The 19941-nt window shown below is 43.7% G+C and overlaps 1 protein-coding gene across 7 annotated transcripts in view; it reads right to left on the bottom strand.

Moving 5' to 3' along the window:
• The window catches only part of Znf131 (zinc finger protein 131), a 34523-nt gene extending 14899 nt beyond the window's left edge, over positions 1 to 19624 (bottom strand). For 4 of the 7 annotated variants that reach the window (XM_059276216.1, XM_059276220.1, XM_059276219.1 and 1 more), the window contains exons 1-4: positions 19046 to 19139; positions 18425 to 18563; positions 16729 to 16830; positions 7458 to 7602 (exon numbers count right to left, since the gene is read on the bottom strand). In XM_059276216.1, coding sequence (XP_059132199.1) covers positions 7458 to 7602; positions 16729 to 16830; positions 18425 to 18548 — 371 coding nt within the window. In that variant the 5' untranslated portion in view covers positions 18549 to 18563; positions 19046 to 19139. Of the gene's footprint in view, positions 1 to 7457; positions 7603 to 16728; positions 16831 to 18424; positions 18564 to 18781; positions 18952 to 19045; positions 19140 to 19495 lie in introns of those variants that run through there. The other 3 variants (XM_059276217.1, XM_059276218.1, XM_059276222.1) reach the window with 3 other exon arrangements.
• Positions 19625 to 19941: the final 317 nt, after the last annotated feature.

Genomic DNA, 19941 nt, shown 5'->3' with positions numbered 1-19941 from the left:
TAGAAAATGTTAATGAGCTATGGTAACAATAGACTGGTATGATCACTGAGACTGGGAAAGGAGGACTGGATTACAAATTGAAGACACAACAGAGTGCACCATATTCATTAACTTGATAGTGATCATGGTTTTGAGTATGTTAAAACTACATACTTTAAAATATTTACTTACGGGGCAGAGAGATGGCTCAGTGGTTAAGAGCACTGACTGCTTTCCCAGAGGACCCGTGTTCAATTCCCAGCACCTACATGACAGCTCACAACTGTCTGTAACTAATTCCAGGGGATCTGACACCCTCACATAGACATATATGCAGGCAAAAACACTAACACACATAAAAATAAAAAAAAATTAAAAAAAAAAATTTTACTTACAGTTTTTATTACATGTATTCATTTCATTTTATGTAATATTTTGCCTATATGTATGTATGTATACCATATGCATGCACGGTGTTTGCAGAGGTCAGAAGGGGAAAACATATCTCCTGAAATGTTGTTCCTAGAATGTTCCTGGAATGAAAGGGATGCTTGTGGACCACCACGTGGGTGCTGGGCACTGAACCCAGAAGCTCTGCAAGAGCAGCAAGTGCTCTTAATCACTGAGCCATTTCTCCAGCCCCTAAATCTTTCCTTTTTATATTTTATGTGTTGTCTACATTTATGTCTGTGTGCCACACATGCCTGCCTTGTGTCCACAGAAGCCAGAAGAGGGCATCAGACACCCTGGAACTAGAGTTACAAATAAGTGTGAGTCACCATGTAGGTGCTAGGAATCAAACCTGGGTCCTCTGGAAAAACTCAGTGCTCTTGATCTTCAGTCACCTCTCCAGTACCTTCAAACTACATGCTTTAAATAAGGTTTAATATTTAAAGAAGTAGCAAAACTTCAAAACCAGGGCTAATGAGATGGCTCAACTGGTTAAGGGGTGCTTGCTGCCAAGCCTGATGACCTGAGTTTCAGCCCCAGGACCCACACAAGCAAAGAAACAGTCAACTACTCCATTTGTGCTGTGGCACATGCATACCCACATACACACAAACGTAATTAATCAATGTGGTAACTAAAAAGTTCTAAAAACATTCAAACCACAAGACTTATACACATTCACACTCTGAGAGGCGTTAGCAAGCTCTGACCTAAGTACAACTAACGTAAGCAAAGCTTTATTAAAACAGCCACCTTGTTCATTTACATACTGCATGCATAACACAGTATAAGATATTAATTATTTCTCTCTAAAAATGTTTGTCGGAAGTAGGGCGGTGGTGGCGCACGCCTTTAATCCCAGCACTCGGGAGGCAGAGCCACGCAGATCTCTGTGAGTTCGAGGCCAGCCTGGTCTACAGAGCGAGATCCAGGAAAGGCGCAAAGCTACACAGAGAAACCCTGTCTCAGAAAAAAAAAAAAAAGTTTGCCGGGCTGGCAAGATGGCTTAGTGGATAAAGGCACTTGCTGGGCAAGCCTGAGGACTTCAGTTTGATCCCCAGAACCCCCATGTAAAGGTGGAGAGAGAAAAATCAACTCCACAACGTTGTCCTCTGACCTGTCAGAGGCTCAAGAGAATTTGCCATCAAACCTGACCACCTGAGCCTGATCCTGGGAATGCGTATGGTAAAAGGAGAGAACAGACTCCTGCAAGCTGCCCTCTAACTTGCAAACATATGTACCCCATCATATACAGACAAAATATAGGGGCCAGAGAGATGGATCGGTGGTTAGAGGTACCTGCTAACAAGCTATATGACTTACATTTGATTCTGGGAACCCATGTGGTGGTAAGTATGCATCTCAATAACGAAGAAATATTTTAAAATGTTCACAAAGTTTTTTAAGTAATCCTTAACAATTCTCAGTGTACTGGTAAGGACTCAACAAAACTGCAGTTCCTTGTGTACCAGGAGAGCTGCTGTTTCCAAAGGTGAAAGCACACGCACTAAACTTCAAGCGTGGATGAGGTGCCAGGGTGGTGGTGGTGCACGCCTTTAATCCCAGCACTTCGGAGGTAGAGGGAGATAGATCTCTGTGAGATTGAGGCCAGCCTGGGCTACACAAAGAAATCCTGCCTCGAAAAGCAAAAAGACAAACAAAAATATTTACTGAGAAACATTATCATGCCCAGCAGCATTGCTCTAACACTGAAAAAATAATCCAAATGTCATGCTATCATTTCCTCTATGAACTCCTATTAGGCAATGAAAATGAATGCAAAAACATCACAACATAGACAAACCTCTGAAATGCAATAATACTAAATGACAAAGAGCAAACAAAGACTAAATGCTGCAGAAGCCCATTCATATGGCATGAATAAAGTAGTAACTCAAGCAATGACTATCAGACTAGTGGGTGCCTTGCAGGTAAGAATGGAGATCGACTATAGTCATTAACCCTGATGATAGAGATGCTTCTTAATCTTGCTGTGACAATGGCTACACCACTACACATAACTGCTAAAATCCAAAGTCCATGGCCAGGTATGGGAGATACACCTTTAATGCCAGCATTCAGGAGGCAGAGGCAAACGATCTCTTATGAGTTTGAAGCTAGTCTAGTCTACACAGTGATCTCTAGGACAGCCAGAGGCACAAAAAAAAAAAAGACCTTGTCTCAAAAACACCCGAGAGAGAGAGAGAGAGAGAGAGAGAGAGAGAGAGAGAGAGAGAGAACACAAACCAACCCAACTCTGTGATCAAGATGAGCAAATGGATATTATATGTAAATTACATCAAGAGGAAGAATGATAAAATCCATGGCAACTGCACTTCCCTATTGAGTTTTAATAAATAGCAATGATGGTATTCCAACAATGTAAAATACGGCCTAAGTGTCTAGTTCTCAGTATCAAAATTTACACTATATTCCAAAAATAGTTCCTTTCCTGTAAATGTTAAAAGAACTGTATATACATCCGTCTGCAAAACAAAAACAAAAACACCCATCAATTGTTCTAAGAAGTAAATTTAACCAAAATTAAACTTTAATTCTTAAATTGTCTAGCACATTAAACTTACATATTTAAGTTTAATGTAAAGTCCTCTGTTTTTGTAGCACTGAGGACTTGCCTGCCAAATCTGTCACCCATGAAGTATGTACTTAGCTACTAATTTATACTCCTCTTCCAGGTGACAAACACTTGTTCCATTAATACAATTTTAACAGACCACTCTAACAGGCTTTAACTGTATAACAACGATTTCATTTAACATCAACTCATTGTAATCATTTCAGATCCTCCGCCCGCCCCCACCAGCTGAGGACCGAACCCAGGGCCTAGCAAGCGCTCTACCACTGAGCTAAATTCCCAACCCCCATTTCAGATTTTTTAAAAATAATTTATTTAACTTTATTTTATGTGCACTGGTGTGAAGGTGTCAGATCTCTTGGAACTGGAGTTACAGACAGTTGTGAACTGCCATGTGGGTGCTGGGAATTGAACTCGGTCCTCTGGAAGAACAGTCAGTATTCCTAACCCCTGAGCCATCTCTCCAGCCCCATTTCAGATATTTTAAGTAACAAATTGAAGTTGTACGATATCAATTTTACTTAAACTAAGTTATTATACTGTCTAGCCATTCATTTAAGAGCATCTCTATTATAAAAGATATCAAAACCATTTTATTAAAAAGGAAGACACTAAGTACTGTTGCAAGTGTTTGAGGTCAACCACAAATCACTCTGAACCAGCCTTCTAATGCTCCATTATGCGTTATGACCAGGTAAACCCAGATCCCTGAGACACAACAAAAAGAGCTTTGAGACCGCTTTGCACTTAAGAGCTCTTGCTGTTCTTCCAGAAGGACCCAAGCTGGGGTCCTAGCACCCATGGTAAGCATCTCACAACTGCCTGTACCTCCAGCAGCTTGGGTACCTCACACCTTCTTCAGGTCTCTGCTGCCACCTCAGTGACACACGTGACATACACTCTCACATACACAAAACTAAACAAACCGTTAGTTTACAAATTACATGGCAGTAATATTACCACTCTGTGTCTAATGGCGTTACTTTAGGATGCTCCTTTTGAGATGATGACTGAGAAGCTTGAAAAGAACTAAAATGGTGGCAGGAACCACAACAGTAACAACACTTAGCTGTTTGCTGGGATTGGGTTTACCTTTGGGGAAAAATGAAGCATGCTTGATGTCTCCGTAATTTCGTTCAGATGAGTACAGAATTCACAAAGCTCCTGTTACTGCCACATATCATACCTCCATTACTGCCTCTTATATAACTATATGGAGACAGAATTTCAATTTTGGGGAACCTTAGCTGTGTTGTCTACTTTAGAAGACAGTATCCCAGTTTACTGTGCTGAGCCGGCCTTATAGAGAAATTGTGAAGCCACGATGGTCTATAAACACTGAATTTAATTTTTCCACTAATTATATATAAGGTCTTATCTTCATGAGTTTGATTACAGAAACTAATAAAGCAGTCTCTAAATAATGGGGGCAAAGTACTTCTTTCGGAATTTTATTAATTGGATTTATATTCACAGTTGAATGGCAAAGCAAGACATTTTTGAGTCTGTTAGACAAAGAAAGGAAGTAGTCTTGCTATTGGGTACCCCAAAAAACATCTTGTAGCTTTTCTTTTCTTTTTTTTTTTTTTTTTTTTGGTTTTTCAAGACAGGGTTTCTCTGTGTAGCTTTGCGCCTTTCCTGGAACTCGCTTTGGAGACCAGGCTGGCCTCGAACTCACTGAGATCCGCCTGCCTCTGCCTCCCAAGTGCTGGGACTAAAGGCGTGCGCCACCACCGCCCGGCTTCTTGTAGCTTTTCAAACTTACCAAATGCCTCAAGATGAAAAATGTATAATCCCTACCCCAAAGAAGTTGACATCTAATGCAAAAAATGTGGGAATGACAGAATGATTGTGGCTTAAATGGAAAACAAAGAATGAAGTACAGAAGCACCCACGGTGACCTGTTTAGAGAGCTGTCAGGCCAGGCTTTAGAGAACACACTGCTGGCTGGAAACCAAGGCTAAAGACCTGTAAAGAGTCTATCAATGGACGAAGGACTCCCAGCAAAGGGCAGAGCATATACAGAACATGACCACACGACAGACTTACAGTGCTGATTCAGAGATCTATCTACAACAAACGATGCTGGAGATTTATGGGGGTGGAAGATACACGCCACGGCACATGTGGCAGAGGTCAGAACCTGGGAGTGTCAAGGACTGACCTCAGCTCATGACCTCAGGTGTGGGGGGCAAGCACCTTTATTCTTTGAGCCGCCTCACTGACCCTTAAAACTTACTCTGGAATGCTTGACTACAAGGCATTTATTTAACAATCTGTAATGATCACATCAATGTAAGTACTTAAGATTACCAACTGTGGCTAAGAAGTTGACTTAACAAAAAGAAACTGGAAACAGCCTATCTACAAGAGATGCTTAAAGGCTTCTGACATAGTCTAGGAAATTTAGGTAACACTCATGCAGAGTACTACCAAGAACCACTCAGGCCCTGGACCCAAAGAGTCACGTGCATACTGTGCCTCTTGAATCCCAGCACCCCTACTATGGGGAAATGAGAGGCAGAAACAGGAACCCTATGCACTTACAGACCAGGGGGATGCAAATACAAAGAGCAACGGAGAAGAAATGTCTGAAGTGGGCAAGTATCAGAGTAGCTTCCTTAAACTAGCTGCTGACTTTTTTTCTGTGAGTTAACTGGAATAAAGCGATTTTCTTTTAAAAATGTAAGTATAAGTTTAAAAAGGAGAAAGTGAGAACCAACCACGAGAACTGTGCTGACCTCCACAGCTGCACCAGGAAACAAGTGCACACTCACTCACAGACCTGCGGCCCTCTTTTGGTTGTTTAGTATCCAGATGCCACTCCTGACTAGGAACAGCAAAAGCAGCACCCACATGACACTTCTTTCAGAAGGGCCTCAAAAAATTAAAGCACCAATCCGAAACCGTGCCATCTATGACACACCTCAGCACACACCTTATTTAATCAATCTCACGCAACTGCCAGAGAGGACTATACTGGTTTAGACTGGCATCCACCCCCAGACACCTATGTGTTATGTACCAGGTGTTAGGATACACACTAACTTATTTTCAGAAGAATTTAATTGTGAACTGTCGAATTAACTGAAAGAAATGTTATTAGGGTCTGGAGAGGTGGCTCAGAAGTTAAGAGCACTAGATGCTCTTTCAGAGGACCTGGGTTTGATTTCTAGCACTGCCATGGCAGCTCACAATCATTTATAACTCCATTCCTCTTCTGGCCTCTGGAAGCACCTCATGAAAATAGTACACAGACGTACATGCAAGCAAAACACTCATACACATAAAATAAAAATAAAGATTAAAATATTTTTTAAAATGTTACTTATAGACAATTATAGTTCAAGTTTTTCCGAATTTATCTTTTGACTAAACCATACTAATGAGTTGAATTAAGTCATTCTGTTCCTGCAGGAAAACAGCTCACGAAACTATGTTTGTTGACATGCTAATGGCCTATGCTAAAAACAAGTATTTTCTTTAATTAATCATTTAAAAAACAACAGCAGCAGGAGGGACAGCCAACTAGTACCAGAGAAGTAGAGTCCACTTCTCATGACAGACACCATTATATGCACTTGACAGGCATTTAACCTCAAACAGTTCTGTGTAGAAAGTCGCGTTATTACACCATCTGATGGGGCTGAGCACCTTCATTAAGGCTAGTGACAGAGCTGGGGTAGCTGAGAGCAATGCCAGAGCCCTCAGCTCATCCTTTACATTGCTCTGAAATGAAGGTGCTGCATGACCTGTTCATCATATCCTGTAGTATTTTCTGAATGCCTCCTAGAAGAAATTCTGTGTTTAGTACCAAGCGGTAACTCCTCAGCAGTGGATCTTTTCTCATGCCACATACCACTGAACACTATTTCTTTCTCCCTTTGCAGTGGATATTTCAGAAGTCAGACGGAGTTTATATATAGTTTATATAAATACATTTAGATTATACTAGTTCTAATTTGGTCATTGTAGTGGTTGAATTGGCGCCCATAGGCTCATAGATTTCCCACCAGGCCGATAATGGACTAAACCTCTGAATGTAAGTCAGCCCCAATTAAATGTTTTCCTTTATAAGAGTTGCCATGGTCATGGTGTCTCCTCACAGTACTAGAACCTTGACTAAGACAGCTGTTTATTGGTAAGCCATTACTTAACCTCATGTGGCCTACTGATTTTTTTTTTAAACATTCTCAGTATTAATTATCCCTTAAATCTAGCTAAAGAATGTATGAGGGCCCAGAGACCCCCCCTGAAGAGCTGCCTAGACTCCTAGTAAATACCAGACATGCTACTTTAATCTCAGCAGTTTGGACTTGAGAAACAAATCAATATCCACAATTCTCTTAGTTTCAGAATGTCACTACTTAACGATACGACACACACCACAGTCTTGACTATCACTTAGCACTCCTGAAGAAGTAACAATTACCGGACTTCAAGGGCTTTAATGGCCTCCAGCATTTGTAGAAACTCTGCTGCCTTCCACACGTCATTGGCTTCTTCTTCTCCCTGTATCATTAGTTTTGCTGTGTACGTGAACTCAATTAAGTGACGAAAAGCCATTTTACTAACACCTGGAAAAAAGATGCACATTATCATTAGTTCACATCAAGTCTAGGGATTTGATTACTTCTCATCTTTGAAATTTTCCACAATCCTCATCATCACAATCAATATCTTAGTCACATTCCCGTACTATGTACCATGGTTAAGATCTCATATTCCCCTTTCCAATTCTGAGAAGCCCAGTCCAGGACCCCCTACACACACACACACACACACACACACACACACACACACACACACACCTTTTAAGGTTTATTTTAGTTTAAATTTTGTGTCTGTGTGTCTATGAAAGTCAGAAACAATGGATCCCCTGGAGCTAGAGTAACAAGTGGTTGTAAGCCACATGATGTAGGAGCTGGTAATCCAACTCAGAGCCTCTGGAAAAGCAATGTTCTCTTAACTGCTGAGCCTCCTCTTTAATCCCTGCCCCTTAACTATGAATTTGACCATTTCAGATAGTTATATAAGTAAATATTTTATCATTTATCGTTCTTTAACTGGCTTAATTTAACATGTTTTCAAGGTTCATACATGTTACATACAGAATTTTTAAAGGCTGACAACTATTCTATTTTGTGTATGTATAAATTTCCTTTATTCATTAGAACATTCAGTGTTCTGCTGATGAACATTTAGGTCATCACCACATGTTGGCTACTATGAATGGTACTAAAAAGAATGGAGACATAATTAAAGAAATTTTAAATATTTATTATTGTGTGTGTGTGCATGATGTATGGACATACGTGCCACAGTGTGCCTGTGGAGAGGTCCAAGGTGGGTTCCAAGAACTGAACTCCAGTTGTCAGGCTTGCACACTAATTGCTGTGCCCTGGGCTATCTTGCTGGCCAAGGAGCACAACCTCCTGAAGATGCTGATGCCAATTCTTTTGCATGGATGCTCAGATGTGGAATTACTGGGTTATGTGTGTTATGGCTTGAAGATGAAATACCCTCCCAAAGGCTCACGTGTTAACAGCTTGGCCCCCAGCTGGTGGCATGTTCCTCAGACTGGATCCTGAGAATGCCTACTCAAAGCTAATGGACTACTAAGAGACGGGGCCTCAGTTAGTCTGCCCTGTTTCCACTGGACACTGCTCTTCATGCTGTGCTTCTAGAAAAACATTTTAAACTCAGACATGGACAGGGGCATTTATATGCCAACAAAATTTTAGCTACCTCACATAGGAAGGGCTCAATAAATGTACGTAGAATGGATTTTAAAGAAGGGCTGCTTAGAGGAGGGTCTTTCTTGCTTACAAACTGCCATGAGGTGAGCAGCTGATCTGCTGCAGGCCTCTGCTTCGGCACCTGCTCTGTGTCAAGGTGCTCCGCCTTACCACAACCTCTGGAACTCTGAGCCAAAGGAACTCTCCTCCTTTGGAAAGTTGTTCAGTACATATGGCGTTTCTAGTTTAAACTGTTGGAATGCTTCCCGTTTTCCACAGTGCCACACTCCTCTCCAACTTTTCTCACCACCCCACCTTCTGCTTCCTTGACACCCTCTTCACAATGTATGGTGGTTCTTGCTAAATCTGACTTGTCTGATGAATGAGGATGCAGATGGAACATTTTTTTTCATATACTTAATGGTTATTTCCTGGAGAAATTTCTACCTAATTCTTACTATTTTTAAATAACGTAGTTCTAAACTTGAAGTTGTCCGAGTCTCTTTCAGATAGTTACGTGGTTTGCAAGCGTTTTCTCCCACCCCACTAGTCGTGTTGTCTCCTTTATTATGTCTGCTTTTCTGCTGTCTACGATCTTAATGTCATACTCATGAAACCCTTTGCCTAAGTCTTACTCTATTAAGAGGGTATAATTAGTCAATATGATGTGCCGCCCGCCACACTGATTTTTGCACAGAACTATCCTTGTATCACAGGAACGAATCTCACTTGGTCAAGGTAAATCCTCTTTAATTACTATGGTGCTGGATTTAGGTTCCTAGTCTGTGTGTTTATGCGCCCACAGAGTGAGAGTATCCAGTTCAGAAACCAGGACAGTTGTTGCGGCTCTTCTCCTTCCACCTTGGTCTCTTTGAAGCAGATATTCCTTTGTTTCTGCTGCTGTGCTGGGAACCCCAGGCTAGCTGGCTCGTTCTCTAGCTTCAGCCCGTTCTCCATCACCCCATTGGAGCACTGAGGTCACAGGTGCTTGCTACTGCACCTGGTAGGTTCCAAGGATCAAGTTCAGAGTTTCAGGCTTTCCTTACAAGTGTTTTTACTTGCTGAGTCACTCCTCCAGTGGGTCCCACTTACAGCTAGCCTTGAACCTACGACAACCCTCCTGCTTCAACATCCAAGTAAAGGGTGCCAGCCACAATGCTCGGCTAGTTTCCTAGTATTTTACTGACAATTTTTACATCTATAGTCATCATAAAGGATATTGGTCTACAGTTTTAAGTTATTTGTTTATCTTGCTATGGTATCAGAGTCATGCTGGTCTCACATAAATCTGGAAGTGTTTGCTGGGCAGTGGTGCCACATGACTTTCTAGCACTCAGGAAGCAGAGGCAGGTGAATTGCCGAGAAACAATATCTTGAAAAACATAACAAAATTGGAAGTATTCAATTGTTTTTAAACATTTATTCTTATTCATGTGTCTATATGTGTATACACACATAGGTGTGTGCAGAGACCTAGGGAGAGTACCAGGTCCCCCTGGAACTAGAGGTACAGTTATGAGCCATCTGACATGGGTATTGGGAATAAAACTCAGATTCTCTGAAAGAGCAGTTATGTGCTCGGAACTGCTGAACTATCTCTCTAGCCCTTTATTTAGTTTTTTTTTTGAGTCTCAAGATGGCATGAATTCTTTAAATGTTTGACAGAGTTCACTAGTGAAGCCATCTGATCCTAGGCTTTTCTTTGTTCAGAGGTATTTTGATAACTAATTCAATCTCCACAGGAGGTCCTTTATACTGTTCCCTCATGATTTAGTAACAAAACCTTCAGTATTTCCCACAGGCTCAATTCGGCAACTGCTCTGGTCATTTAGTTTATAGAACTCTCTTCACTGTAACCTACTTGAGAGAAATGATTTCTGATCTGTACATTCACCTCAGAGCATCTAACAAAGCTTTCCAAATACAGGCACTTACAAGAAGAAAAAAATAAATGCTAAAGTGACTTTTGAAATAAGTGACTAGTTCAAGTGTGTTGGCACACACCTTCAATTTCAGCACCCAGGAGGCAGGAGGATCTCTGTGGAAGTCAGAGGCCAATCTCATGCAACAAAGTGAGCTCCAAGCCAGCAAGGACTACAGAGTGACATAATGAGACCCTGTATCAAAACAAAACAAAACTGTGTTTCTACAAAATCGTATTTTTCTTTTCAAGTTTTGTGCTTAAATTTAATAACAAAATGACACTATTTCTGTATGCCCTTACTGCTAGGTATTATTGTTTCAGTCTAGCTAAAGCAAGAAACAATTTAAGAAGGTTATTTAAGCTGGCTGTGGTGGCTCTCGCCTTTAATCCTAGCACTCTGGAAGCAGAGATGGGCAGATCAAGGCCAGCCAGGTCTACAGAGTGAGATCCAGGACAGCTAGGGATGTTATACAGAGAAAACTCTGTCTCGAAAAACAAAAAAACTTGAGTGTAAGAAGGCTATTTAGCTGGTGGTGGAGTCAGAGGCAGGTGGATCTCTGTGAGTTCGAGGGCAGCACGGTCTACAGAGTGAGTTCCAGGACAGGTACCAAAGCTACACAGAGAAACTCTATGGGGGGGTGGGGGTTAAAAACCCTTTTATGTTTGTTCCAGTTACTTTACACATCTAAATGTGGCCATAAGTATTCTATTCAGTAATCTTTACATAAAGAAAGGGTATTGGGGCTGGAAAACTGGCTCAGCAGTTGAGTGTATGGCTCTTGCACAGGACTGAGTTCCGTTCCTAGAACCCATATCAGCGGCTCACAACTACTTGTGTCTCCAGCTCAAGGGATTCAATATCTTTGGATACACACACACACCACATAATTTTAAAACAAAAGTAAATCATTTTAGAAATAGGAGGAAATAATTTTACACCTTAGTCCCAGCTCTTCCAGAAACTGATTTGGGGCAAGACAGAACTTTAGAACTCATTCTGACTCATCTTCAAAATTGTCTCAAAACAACTTGAATAGAGAAATACTAAAACATAGTGCACACCGGGTTACGTGATACTAAGTAAGCAAACTAAAAGTAAAATGTTTTTAGTTTAGTAAAAAGACAACACATATTTATCATACACCAGGCACAGTATTATACTTACTGAATCTTCATGTCTATGAACTATTGATTAAATGTTTAAAACTAGGAGCAAACCTAAATAGTGCAACTCCTACTCTATGAAAAAAGACTTAGCAATTTTTCCTTGGTGCCTGGAAGTCTGAACATCCCTGGTCTACAGGGTTACATTATCATATTCATAAATCAACATCCTCCACGTTACTTTCAAAAGTAGGATAAGTGAATCACTGATTCTCCCAATTTAAATGTTTGGTTTTTTTTTTTTTTTTTTTTTTTTTTAATTAATGGCTTTTACCAGAGAGGTTTCACTGAACCCTTGTAGGTACTGACATATTAGGTATTTGCACTATTTCAAGTACAAAAATTGAACACAGTAAGAATCTAAAACAAACTGGGCCTGGTGGTGAACACATGTAATCTTAGCACTCAAGTTGTTAGGCCAGCCTAGTAAGACTCCATGAAACAAGTAAGAGAGAGAGAGAGAGAGAGAGAGAGAGAAACTGCACCAACTCTATTAAGATCACAAATTAGCCGGGCGGTGGTGGCGCACGCCTTTAATCCCAGCACTCGGGAGGCAGAGGCAGGCGGATCTCTGTGAGTTCGAGGCCAGCCTGGGCTACCAAGTGAGTTCCAGGAAAGGCGCAAAGCTACACAGAGAAACCCTGTCTCGAAAAACCAAAAAAAAAAAAAAAAAAAAAAAAAAAGATCACAAATTATTCTCCTGGTGCTGAACAGGGCTGAAAGGGCTGGCCATCTGTTTGTAGAAAACTCCACATGGTATATGCTGTCTAAAGCTGCCAAGAAGGGGTTGGGCGGTGGTGGCGCATGCCTTTAATCCCAGCGCTTGGGAGGCAGAGGCATGAGGATCTCTGTGAGTTCAAGGCCAGCCTCCTCTAAACAGCGAGTCCCAGGACTGGCTCCAAAGCTACACAGAGAAACCCTGTCTCGAAGAAAAAAAAAAAAAAAGGCTGCCAAGAGGGATGGAGGGATGGTTCCGTTGTTAGAGCACCACCTGCTCTTCCAGATCACCTGACACAATTTCCAGCACCCGCATGGCAGCTCACAACTGTCGGTAATTTCAGTTCCAGAGGGCACTCCTTTTAGAAAAAGAAGCTATCAAGCTGGGCAGTAGTGGCACATGCCTTTAATCCCAGTACTCGGGAAGCAGAGGTAGGCAGGTCTGTGTGAGTTTGAGGCAAGCTTGGTCTACAAAGGGAGTTCCAGGACTGTTACACAGAGAAACCCTGTCTCGAAAGAAAAAGAAAAGAAAAGGAAGCTATCAAGAGCCACAATATAACTTCGAACACTGCCCTCTTGAAAACTGACCTCTAGACATTTTTCTCACATTATCAACACAATTAACATTCAGAAAAAAAAAAAAAACAAAGTTTGATCAAAGTTAGGAAAAACTGTTGAAGGGAAACGTGAAAGAGAAAGCTGGAATGTTTACTGTTTCTAGAGCTTCGTCTGTGTTTTTCTTACTCTTGCTGAGCCCTTTCTCTGTGGGAGCCCGTTCTCGGGTTCCTCGTGGCTTTACCCAGCAGGTCCCCATAGAGGATGATTGGACCACGGGCCTGAGTGCAGGTGTCTGAGATGGTCTGCACTTGGCTGTGCTGGGGGGAGGTCTTTTGCTCCACCCCTTGGCGTCTCTATAAATAACCTGGGGCAGAGACAGTCGGGCCATTGGAAAAGGTTCCAGACCCTCTCGAGGCTATCCTTTATTTTCTATCTGTTTATCTCCGCAATATAAATCCTTCTAATATTTCCTGCTGCTCGCACTCAAGAAAACTCTGGGGAGCTGTGGGGTTGGTGGGTAAACGCCCCACATTTCTCCAGCCCTGTTCCAAATCTGGATTAATCAGAATCATCAGTCCTAAGGGCTTTAAGTATGGTTCTCTGATCTTTTGACTCAAACCTAGGAATGTTATTTATTTAGCTTAATATGAGCACTTCAGAGTTTGTTGATGTAACCAGCCCAGGACTCTCCTAGGAGCACACCAATGACTTTATTAATTAGCTAATATAAATCAAGCTGGCAATACCTGCCCATGTAAGTGAAGAGGCGGCAGATAGTAGGTCTGTAAAAGCACAAGCATACCCCATCCATCTTTCCATAAAACTAAAGCCCTGGAGAGAATACACAGGATTCTGCAAAGAGCTGCCTAGACAGTGAAATCAAACAGCACTGAATTTTAAGATTTTTATTTTTCCTCCCAAATATCCTGGCTTAGACTTAAGGAAAGCCCAAATCCCAAAGAGAAAGAAAAAAAAAAAAAAAAAAAAAAAAAAAGCTCCCAGAGAAATTTCTAGAAAAGCAAGCAAGATGATAAAAGGGGTGTATGTATGGGGGGGATGAGGTTAACTTGTTTTTTCTCCTCTCTGCAACATGCAAAATAAGCTGTAATTCTAAGTCAGGTACTCTTGACAGCAGTACAAAGATGTCCATGTGTCTGAGATCTTGCTATAGCTCATGCTGACCTCAAATTTCCAGTCTTCTTGCCTGTCTCCCTAGAGATGGGATTACAACTGGGATTAGCACCTTGCCAGGACTATGAAGATTTTGGAACTGAATTCAAATTGGATGCATAGCCTAAAGGGCGTCTGGACCCAGACAGACTGACTGCTCGCTCATTCTCTAAAGGGACAGCACCTACTCTTACGCCAAATGTCCATGACATAATCCAAACTACTTTATTTTATAGTCTGAAAAAAGGAAGCTACATCCTTCAAGATCATATCATAAACAGCGAAACCAAGACCAATGCTCATGTGCTCAGGGCTTTCTTTACAGCCGGGGGACCTTGGGAGAAAATAGAGCAATCTCAGAGTTAAGGGTTAAAATGATAATAAAACTCATTTTTTAAAACCCTGAACCTGGCCAAATAACAAAACAAGTACTTTCCATTTTATTTTGTTTGCAACTTAAGTACTTAAGGTTTATGTGTACCACACTATAATAGATATATATAGGTCAGCGGTACTGAGAGAGAGAAAACTGCAAAACAGTTTTTCGAAGGGAAAATCCTTTCTCCAGTGCTGCTTTCTCAATTAGCACAAGTATGCTAACCTGGGCCAGGGTCTAATTGTTAGGTGTGAGGGAGGCTCACTGATGAAAGCGCTTGTTGTGCAAGCAGGAGGACTCAGTCCAGCTCCCCAGGACCCCTGCAACAACCTCGAGGTTGCTGCGGCGATCTGCTTTTCATTAGAGCACTGGGAGGACGGAGACAGGGTTAGCTAGACTAGCCACCTCTGGGTTCAACTGTGAGACCCTGCCTCAAGGAATAAGGTGGACAGCCATCAATGAATACCAGATGTTGGCCATGGACCTGGACTGTGTACAGGCACAGGAGTTCCCAACACACACACACACACAATTTTCTTGATAACCTTTGCCTAGTATAGTCCACTCCTCTCTGAAATTATAATCATTCCTAACATAGACTAAAGCAGTACCACCCATATTAACAGTCTCTGTAATACATTTGCACGCCTCCTTTTAAACTGTTGCTATTACATTTTCAAGCTCTTCAAGGAATGCTGTATTCATAAAGTCTTTAGCTCTTGGGTCTAGCACACTACATAACACAACAGGTAATCAATATGATGAACAAGTCCACCTACTAAGCTTCGGCAGTACACCAAATGCAATGACAAGTCTCCTTCCTGATTATTCCAACTAATCATTGCAAGCCTATTAACCCGCTTTTCAGATGAGGAGACAGATACGCAACTGAGATGAAGTCACTTGTTAGCGACTTGGCTTGTAGTAAAAACAGTACTACCTAGGCAGCTAGATTCTCCCTAGCAATCGCTGTGTACGACCAGCACGCCCACGCTTGGTCTATCATATGTAATAAGAAAATAACTTACCTGCTGATATATTAACTAAAATATACCAAAACTAAAGAATAGTTGTAACTCTTTTCTTTACTCCCCTAGGTATCAATTTTTTCACCAAAAGAACACTTTCTAAGCAACCCACTCATAATAAAGAATATGTACAAAGTAAGAAAAAGACACAAAACCAAAACTCTGAAAGAAGTTAAGATTCTGTATTTACATGGGCAAATGTACTTATCTCCAACTGCTCTAGAGTTTGATGGGACATGGGGTCAGCACTGTAGCAAAAATAAAAGCATGAAAATAAATAGTACAAATTCAGTCTCTTGCTAGCCAGGCAACCTTGGGCAAGTAAACTTTGGAGCCTGGTTCTCATGTGCAAAATGGAAATACCACCACCTGCTTTTCAAAAGATTATACGATACACAAATGTCACTTGGACTGCTAAAATTTGGGGGAAAATGTCAATCATGCCAGGCGGTGGCAGCACATGCCTTTAATCCCAGCACTCAGGAGGCAGAGGCAGGTGGATCTCCCTGAGTTTGAGGCCAGCCTGGTCTACAGAGAGAGATCCAGACAGGCACCAAAACTACAAAGAAACCCTGTCTCGACAAGAAAAAAAAAATGTCGATCATTTTGTTTCAAAGTAATACCTATCTGAGGATCCCTTCTCTCCTAAACATTATACCACCACCAAATTGAAGCTGCATGTTACTTTATGAGTTCATCTTTTCATCATTTCTTCTAGTAGAGGTCTCTCCTGTAACTTAAAATATCTCTACCATAATCTAATATCCCTAAAGCATAAGGTCACTAAAACAGAGATGATAGCTTCTACTCACGCATACTCTGAAAACAATAATGAACCCTGGTTTCAGCAACGGGCCAGACTCATTTGGAACCAGCATCTACCACTTAATCCAAATGCTTTACTGAAAGACGTAATAAAGAACAATGTACCTAGTTGCCTACCAGCAACTATTGGTATTTATTTTCCAGGATGTCTTCCTAATCAACCAATTATTCTTGCTAAGTACTGTGCAGGAAGTGCCACTTACCTTCAATCTCAACCAAAGGTTCCTGAGTAAACTCCTGAAAGAATTTGTAGAAGAACTTACTGCAGGCAGCCAAAACAGCCTTGTGGGCCTTAAAATGGTGTCCTAAGGAAGGGGGGTTGGGTAGAGGGAGAAAAAGAAATCACACACTGGCACCAAAATCAAAGTTACTACTACAAAATGTATAAAGGAGGCCTTTCTTCATAACAAAGACACACCACATACATTATCAGAGAAAAGCCAAATTACTGTCAGATATCCAGGGATTTTGTTTTTTGGTTTTTTTTTGGTTTTTCGAGACAGGGTTTCTCTGTAGACCAGGCTGGCCTTGAACTCAGAGATGCCCCTGCCTCTGCCTCCCGAGTGCTGGGATTAAAGGTGTGCGCCACCATTGCCCGGCGGGAATTTTTAATTTTAATTAGACACGAAGCAAATTTTTAGCTTCAAAGACTTAAGCCAGTTTATAACGAATGTCTTCTAGCACTCTGCTCCATTCAATTAAGTAACAAGGTGTATTTAACCCTGTCGAAACTGTTAAATATGGGCTAGAGAAATGGCTCTTCCAGACCCAGGTTCAGTTAATTCCCAGCACCCACATGGCAGCTCACAACTGTTTGCAATTCCATTCCAAGGGAACTGACACACTCTTCTGAGCTCCTTCACCACCAGTCAAGCATGTGGTGTGTATATATACATATATATGATACATACATACATACATACACACACACACACACACCCGTAGTCGAAACACTCATACACATAAAATAAATTGCTAAATACGATAACAAGCCAACAGTTCATTCATCATTTAGAAAAAGGTTTTATAAAAACAACAAAGTACAGGCCCAGTGGTGGTGGTACAGGCTTTTAATCCCAGCACTCTGGACGCAGGCAGAGGCAGATGGATCTCTGTGAGTTCGAGGCCAGCCTGGTCTACAGAGTGAGCCCCAGGACAGCCAGAGCTGTTACACAGAGAAACCCTGTCTTGAAACACCGCCCCCCACCCCAAAAGTACAAAGCTAGATGTGTCTGGTTTGGGAAACGTTTCAATATGCCTAACATATTTGTAGGCACAACACACCTACAAACTCATGGAATAAGGAACAGCTTGCCTTGAAAGCCCATTTTCACTAAAAAGAATCTCAACCTGGATTTGACTTTACAAGGAAGGCTGGTAAAGACCCCCAATTTATTGTGGAGTCTCCCAAATGTGGGGTGGGTATGAGTGTAGCCAAGGTCTCTCTTCCATTCTCCTTCCCACACCAGTTTGGAAAACTAGAATAAAAATTTCCCAAATAATTCCTGTGCTGGACAGGAGCCTCAAAGCCGCTCGCAGAGAGGAAACTTCTTAACAAAACGTTCAGACAGCTTCTCTGTCTTCTTACCAACATTTTGAGGTACTTTCTCTCTCCTCGAGGCCCTTATCCTACGCTTGAGTGTGCAAGGAGAAAACTTGAACAGGTTGCAATCAGTTAAAATGTGATGCCCATCAGACTAGACTAAAATTAAGACTGGCCAACCAGCTTTCTGCAGCATGGTCTACGTGAGCAACACTGACAAGCGCCCTCCCGGTTCCGATGCAAACCCTCCAGACTTTTGGAAGAGAGCCCGGAGAGGGTGGGTAAAAAAAAAAAAGGCGGGCAGTGAGAGGGAACTAAAGCTCCAATTTTTCTCCTCTGCCCACTACCCTACCCACCGTCGACAATCAGGGTGATGTCTGTAAACCGGTCCTGCTCCCGTTGTTCATTCAATCGGTCCAGGATCATTTTATGATGTTCAGGAAACTCCTGAAGGCATTCCATCGTTTCTTCAGCCTCCATGGCCGTCGGGGTGCTCTACAAAAGAGGAGCATGATAATGTACACCCATGAGCTCGAGGCTGACACAAAAAAAACCCCTACAGCAGAAAACAAAACAAAACCCAGGAACGGAGGGAGGGGGTAAAAGAGGGGGAGGGGGGAGGCCGAGAGCAAGGCTGGGGAAGAAGAAAGGCGAGCCGAGCGGCCGCCGCGCGTCGCGGGCCGGAGCCGCGGCCGCGGGACTCCGAGCCTGACCTAATTGGAGTCTGGAGACGCGAGCTGGAGCGGGGTGGGCACGGTGCCGGAGGCTCCGGGCGCCCAGGAGCGCAAGTCCGGCCGGGGAGGGCACCGAACAGCCTCGGCGACCTCCCAACGGCCCGCCGAGACTTCCGCCCGGCCCGGGCTCCCGCAGCCCCAGCCCCGGTCCGGCCCGCGGCCCACAACGACTCCCCGGGTCGCCTCTCCCTCCGGCGCCCTCCCTCCTCTTTTCCCCCCCGCCCCGACCCGGCCGGCACTCACTCAGGGAAGGAGGAGCGGCCCGGGGCCTGCGCGTCACTTACGTCGACGTGCTGCGTCACCGCGCCGGACGCGGACGTACCGGGAGCTCCAATCCCCCCCGCAACGCCCGACCACGCCCCCGCCGCCCTGTCGGGGAGGGAGGGGAGGGAGGTCCCGGGGAGGATTCGGTGCTGCCGCGGGCGCGGCCGCGTGCCGGGGCTCCGTGGGCTGCTGCGAGCGGCTTCTCCCGGGAGAACCGGGCAAGATCAGGAGGGGAAAGACTGGGGGCCCCTCGAGCGCCGCGCTCCCGCAGCCCGTCCGCCCGCCCCCCCACGCCGGGCTCAGGCGCTGCACTTCCGACCGCGAACTCCGGAGAAAACTGGCTCCGTGGCCCGGGACGGCTTATGTTCCGCGGCCCGGCCCCGCCCCGCCCCGCTCCGCCCCCTTCCCGGAGCCGAGGTGGGCCCTTACCCTTCCCTAGCTGGCGCCGCGTCCGCGTGCCTCTCCTTCCACGCGCTCCCCTCCCGCGGCGCAGCTGGTCCGGTGCCCAGATCGCCCCTCGCCTTCCATCTTGCACTTCCGCAGCACTTGGGGCGCTCGCACCGCCAGGGATCCCGCGGACGGACGCACTTGCGCCCTGGGCTCGGCGGCCGCGGGCGCGAGCACGCTCGGGGCGCCCGGGATCCCGTGGGAGCACGCGCCTTCAGACTCCGGGACCGACCCGGGTCCACTCCGAGAGATCCCAGTCGTGATTCCTCCAGCGCAGCTCTCCGCAGCCGCCTCCTCGACCCTAAAGAGTCCGGAGACTGCCAGTCGGCTGCACGTGGCAGGCTCCCCCATTCATTCATCCAAAGAAAGGCGCGGTGGAGGCTAATGCTGTAATTGGTGAGGTGTGTAGTGATCGTTAAATCTCCCAA

This window comes from Peromyscus eremicus, chromosome 11, assembly GCF_949786415.1.
Source record: "Peromyscus eremicus chromosome 11, PerEre_H2_v1, whole genome shotgun sequence".
Lineage (NCBI taxonomy): Eukaryota > Metazoa > Chordata > Mammalia > Rodentia > Cricetidae > Peromyscus > Peromyscus eremicus.
The sequence above is the reverse complement of the archived record's forward strand: the minus strand, read 5'-3'. Positions and strand labels throughout refer to the sequence as shown.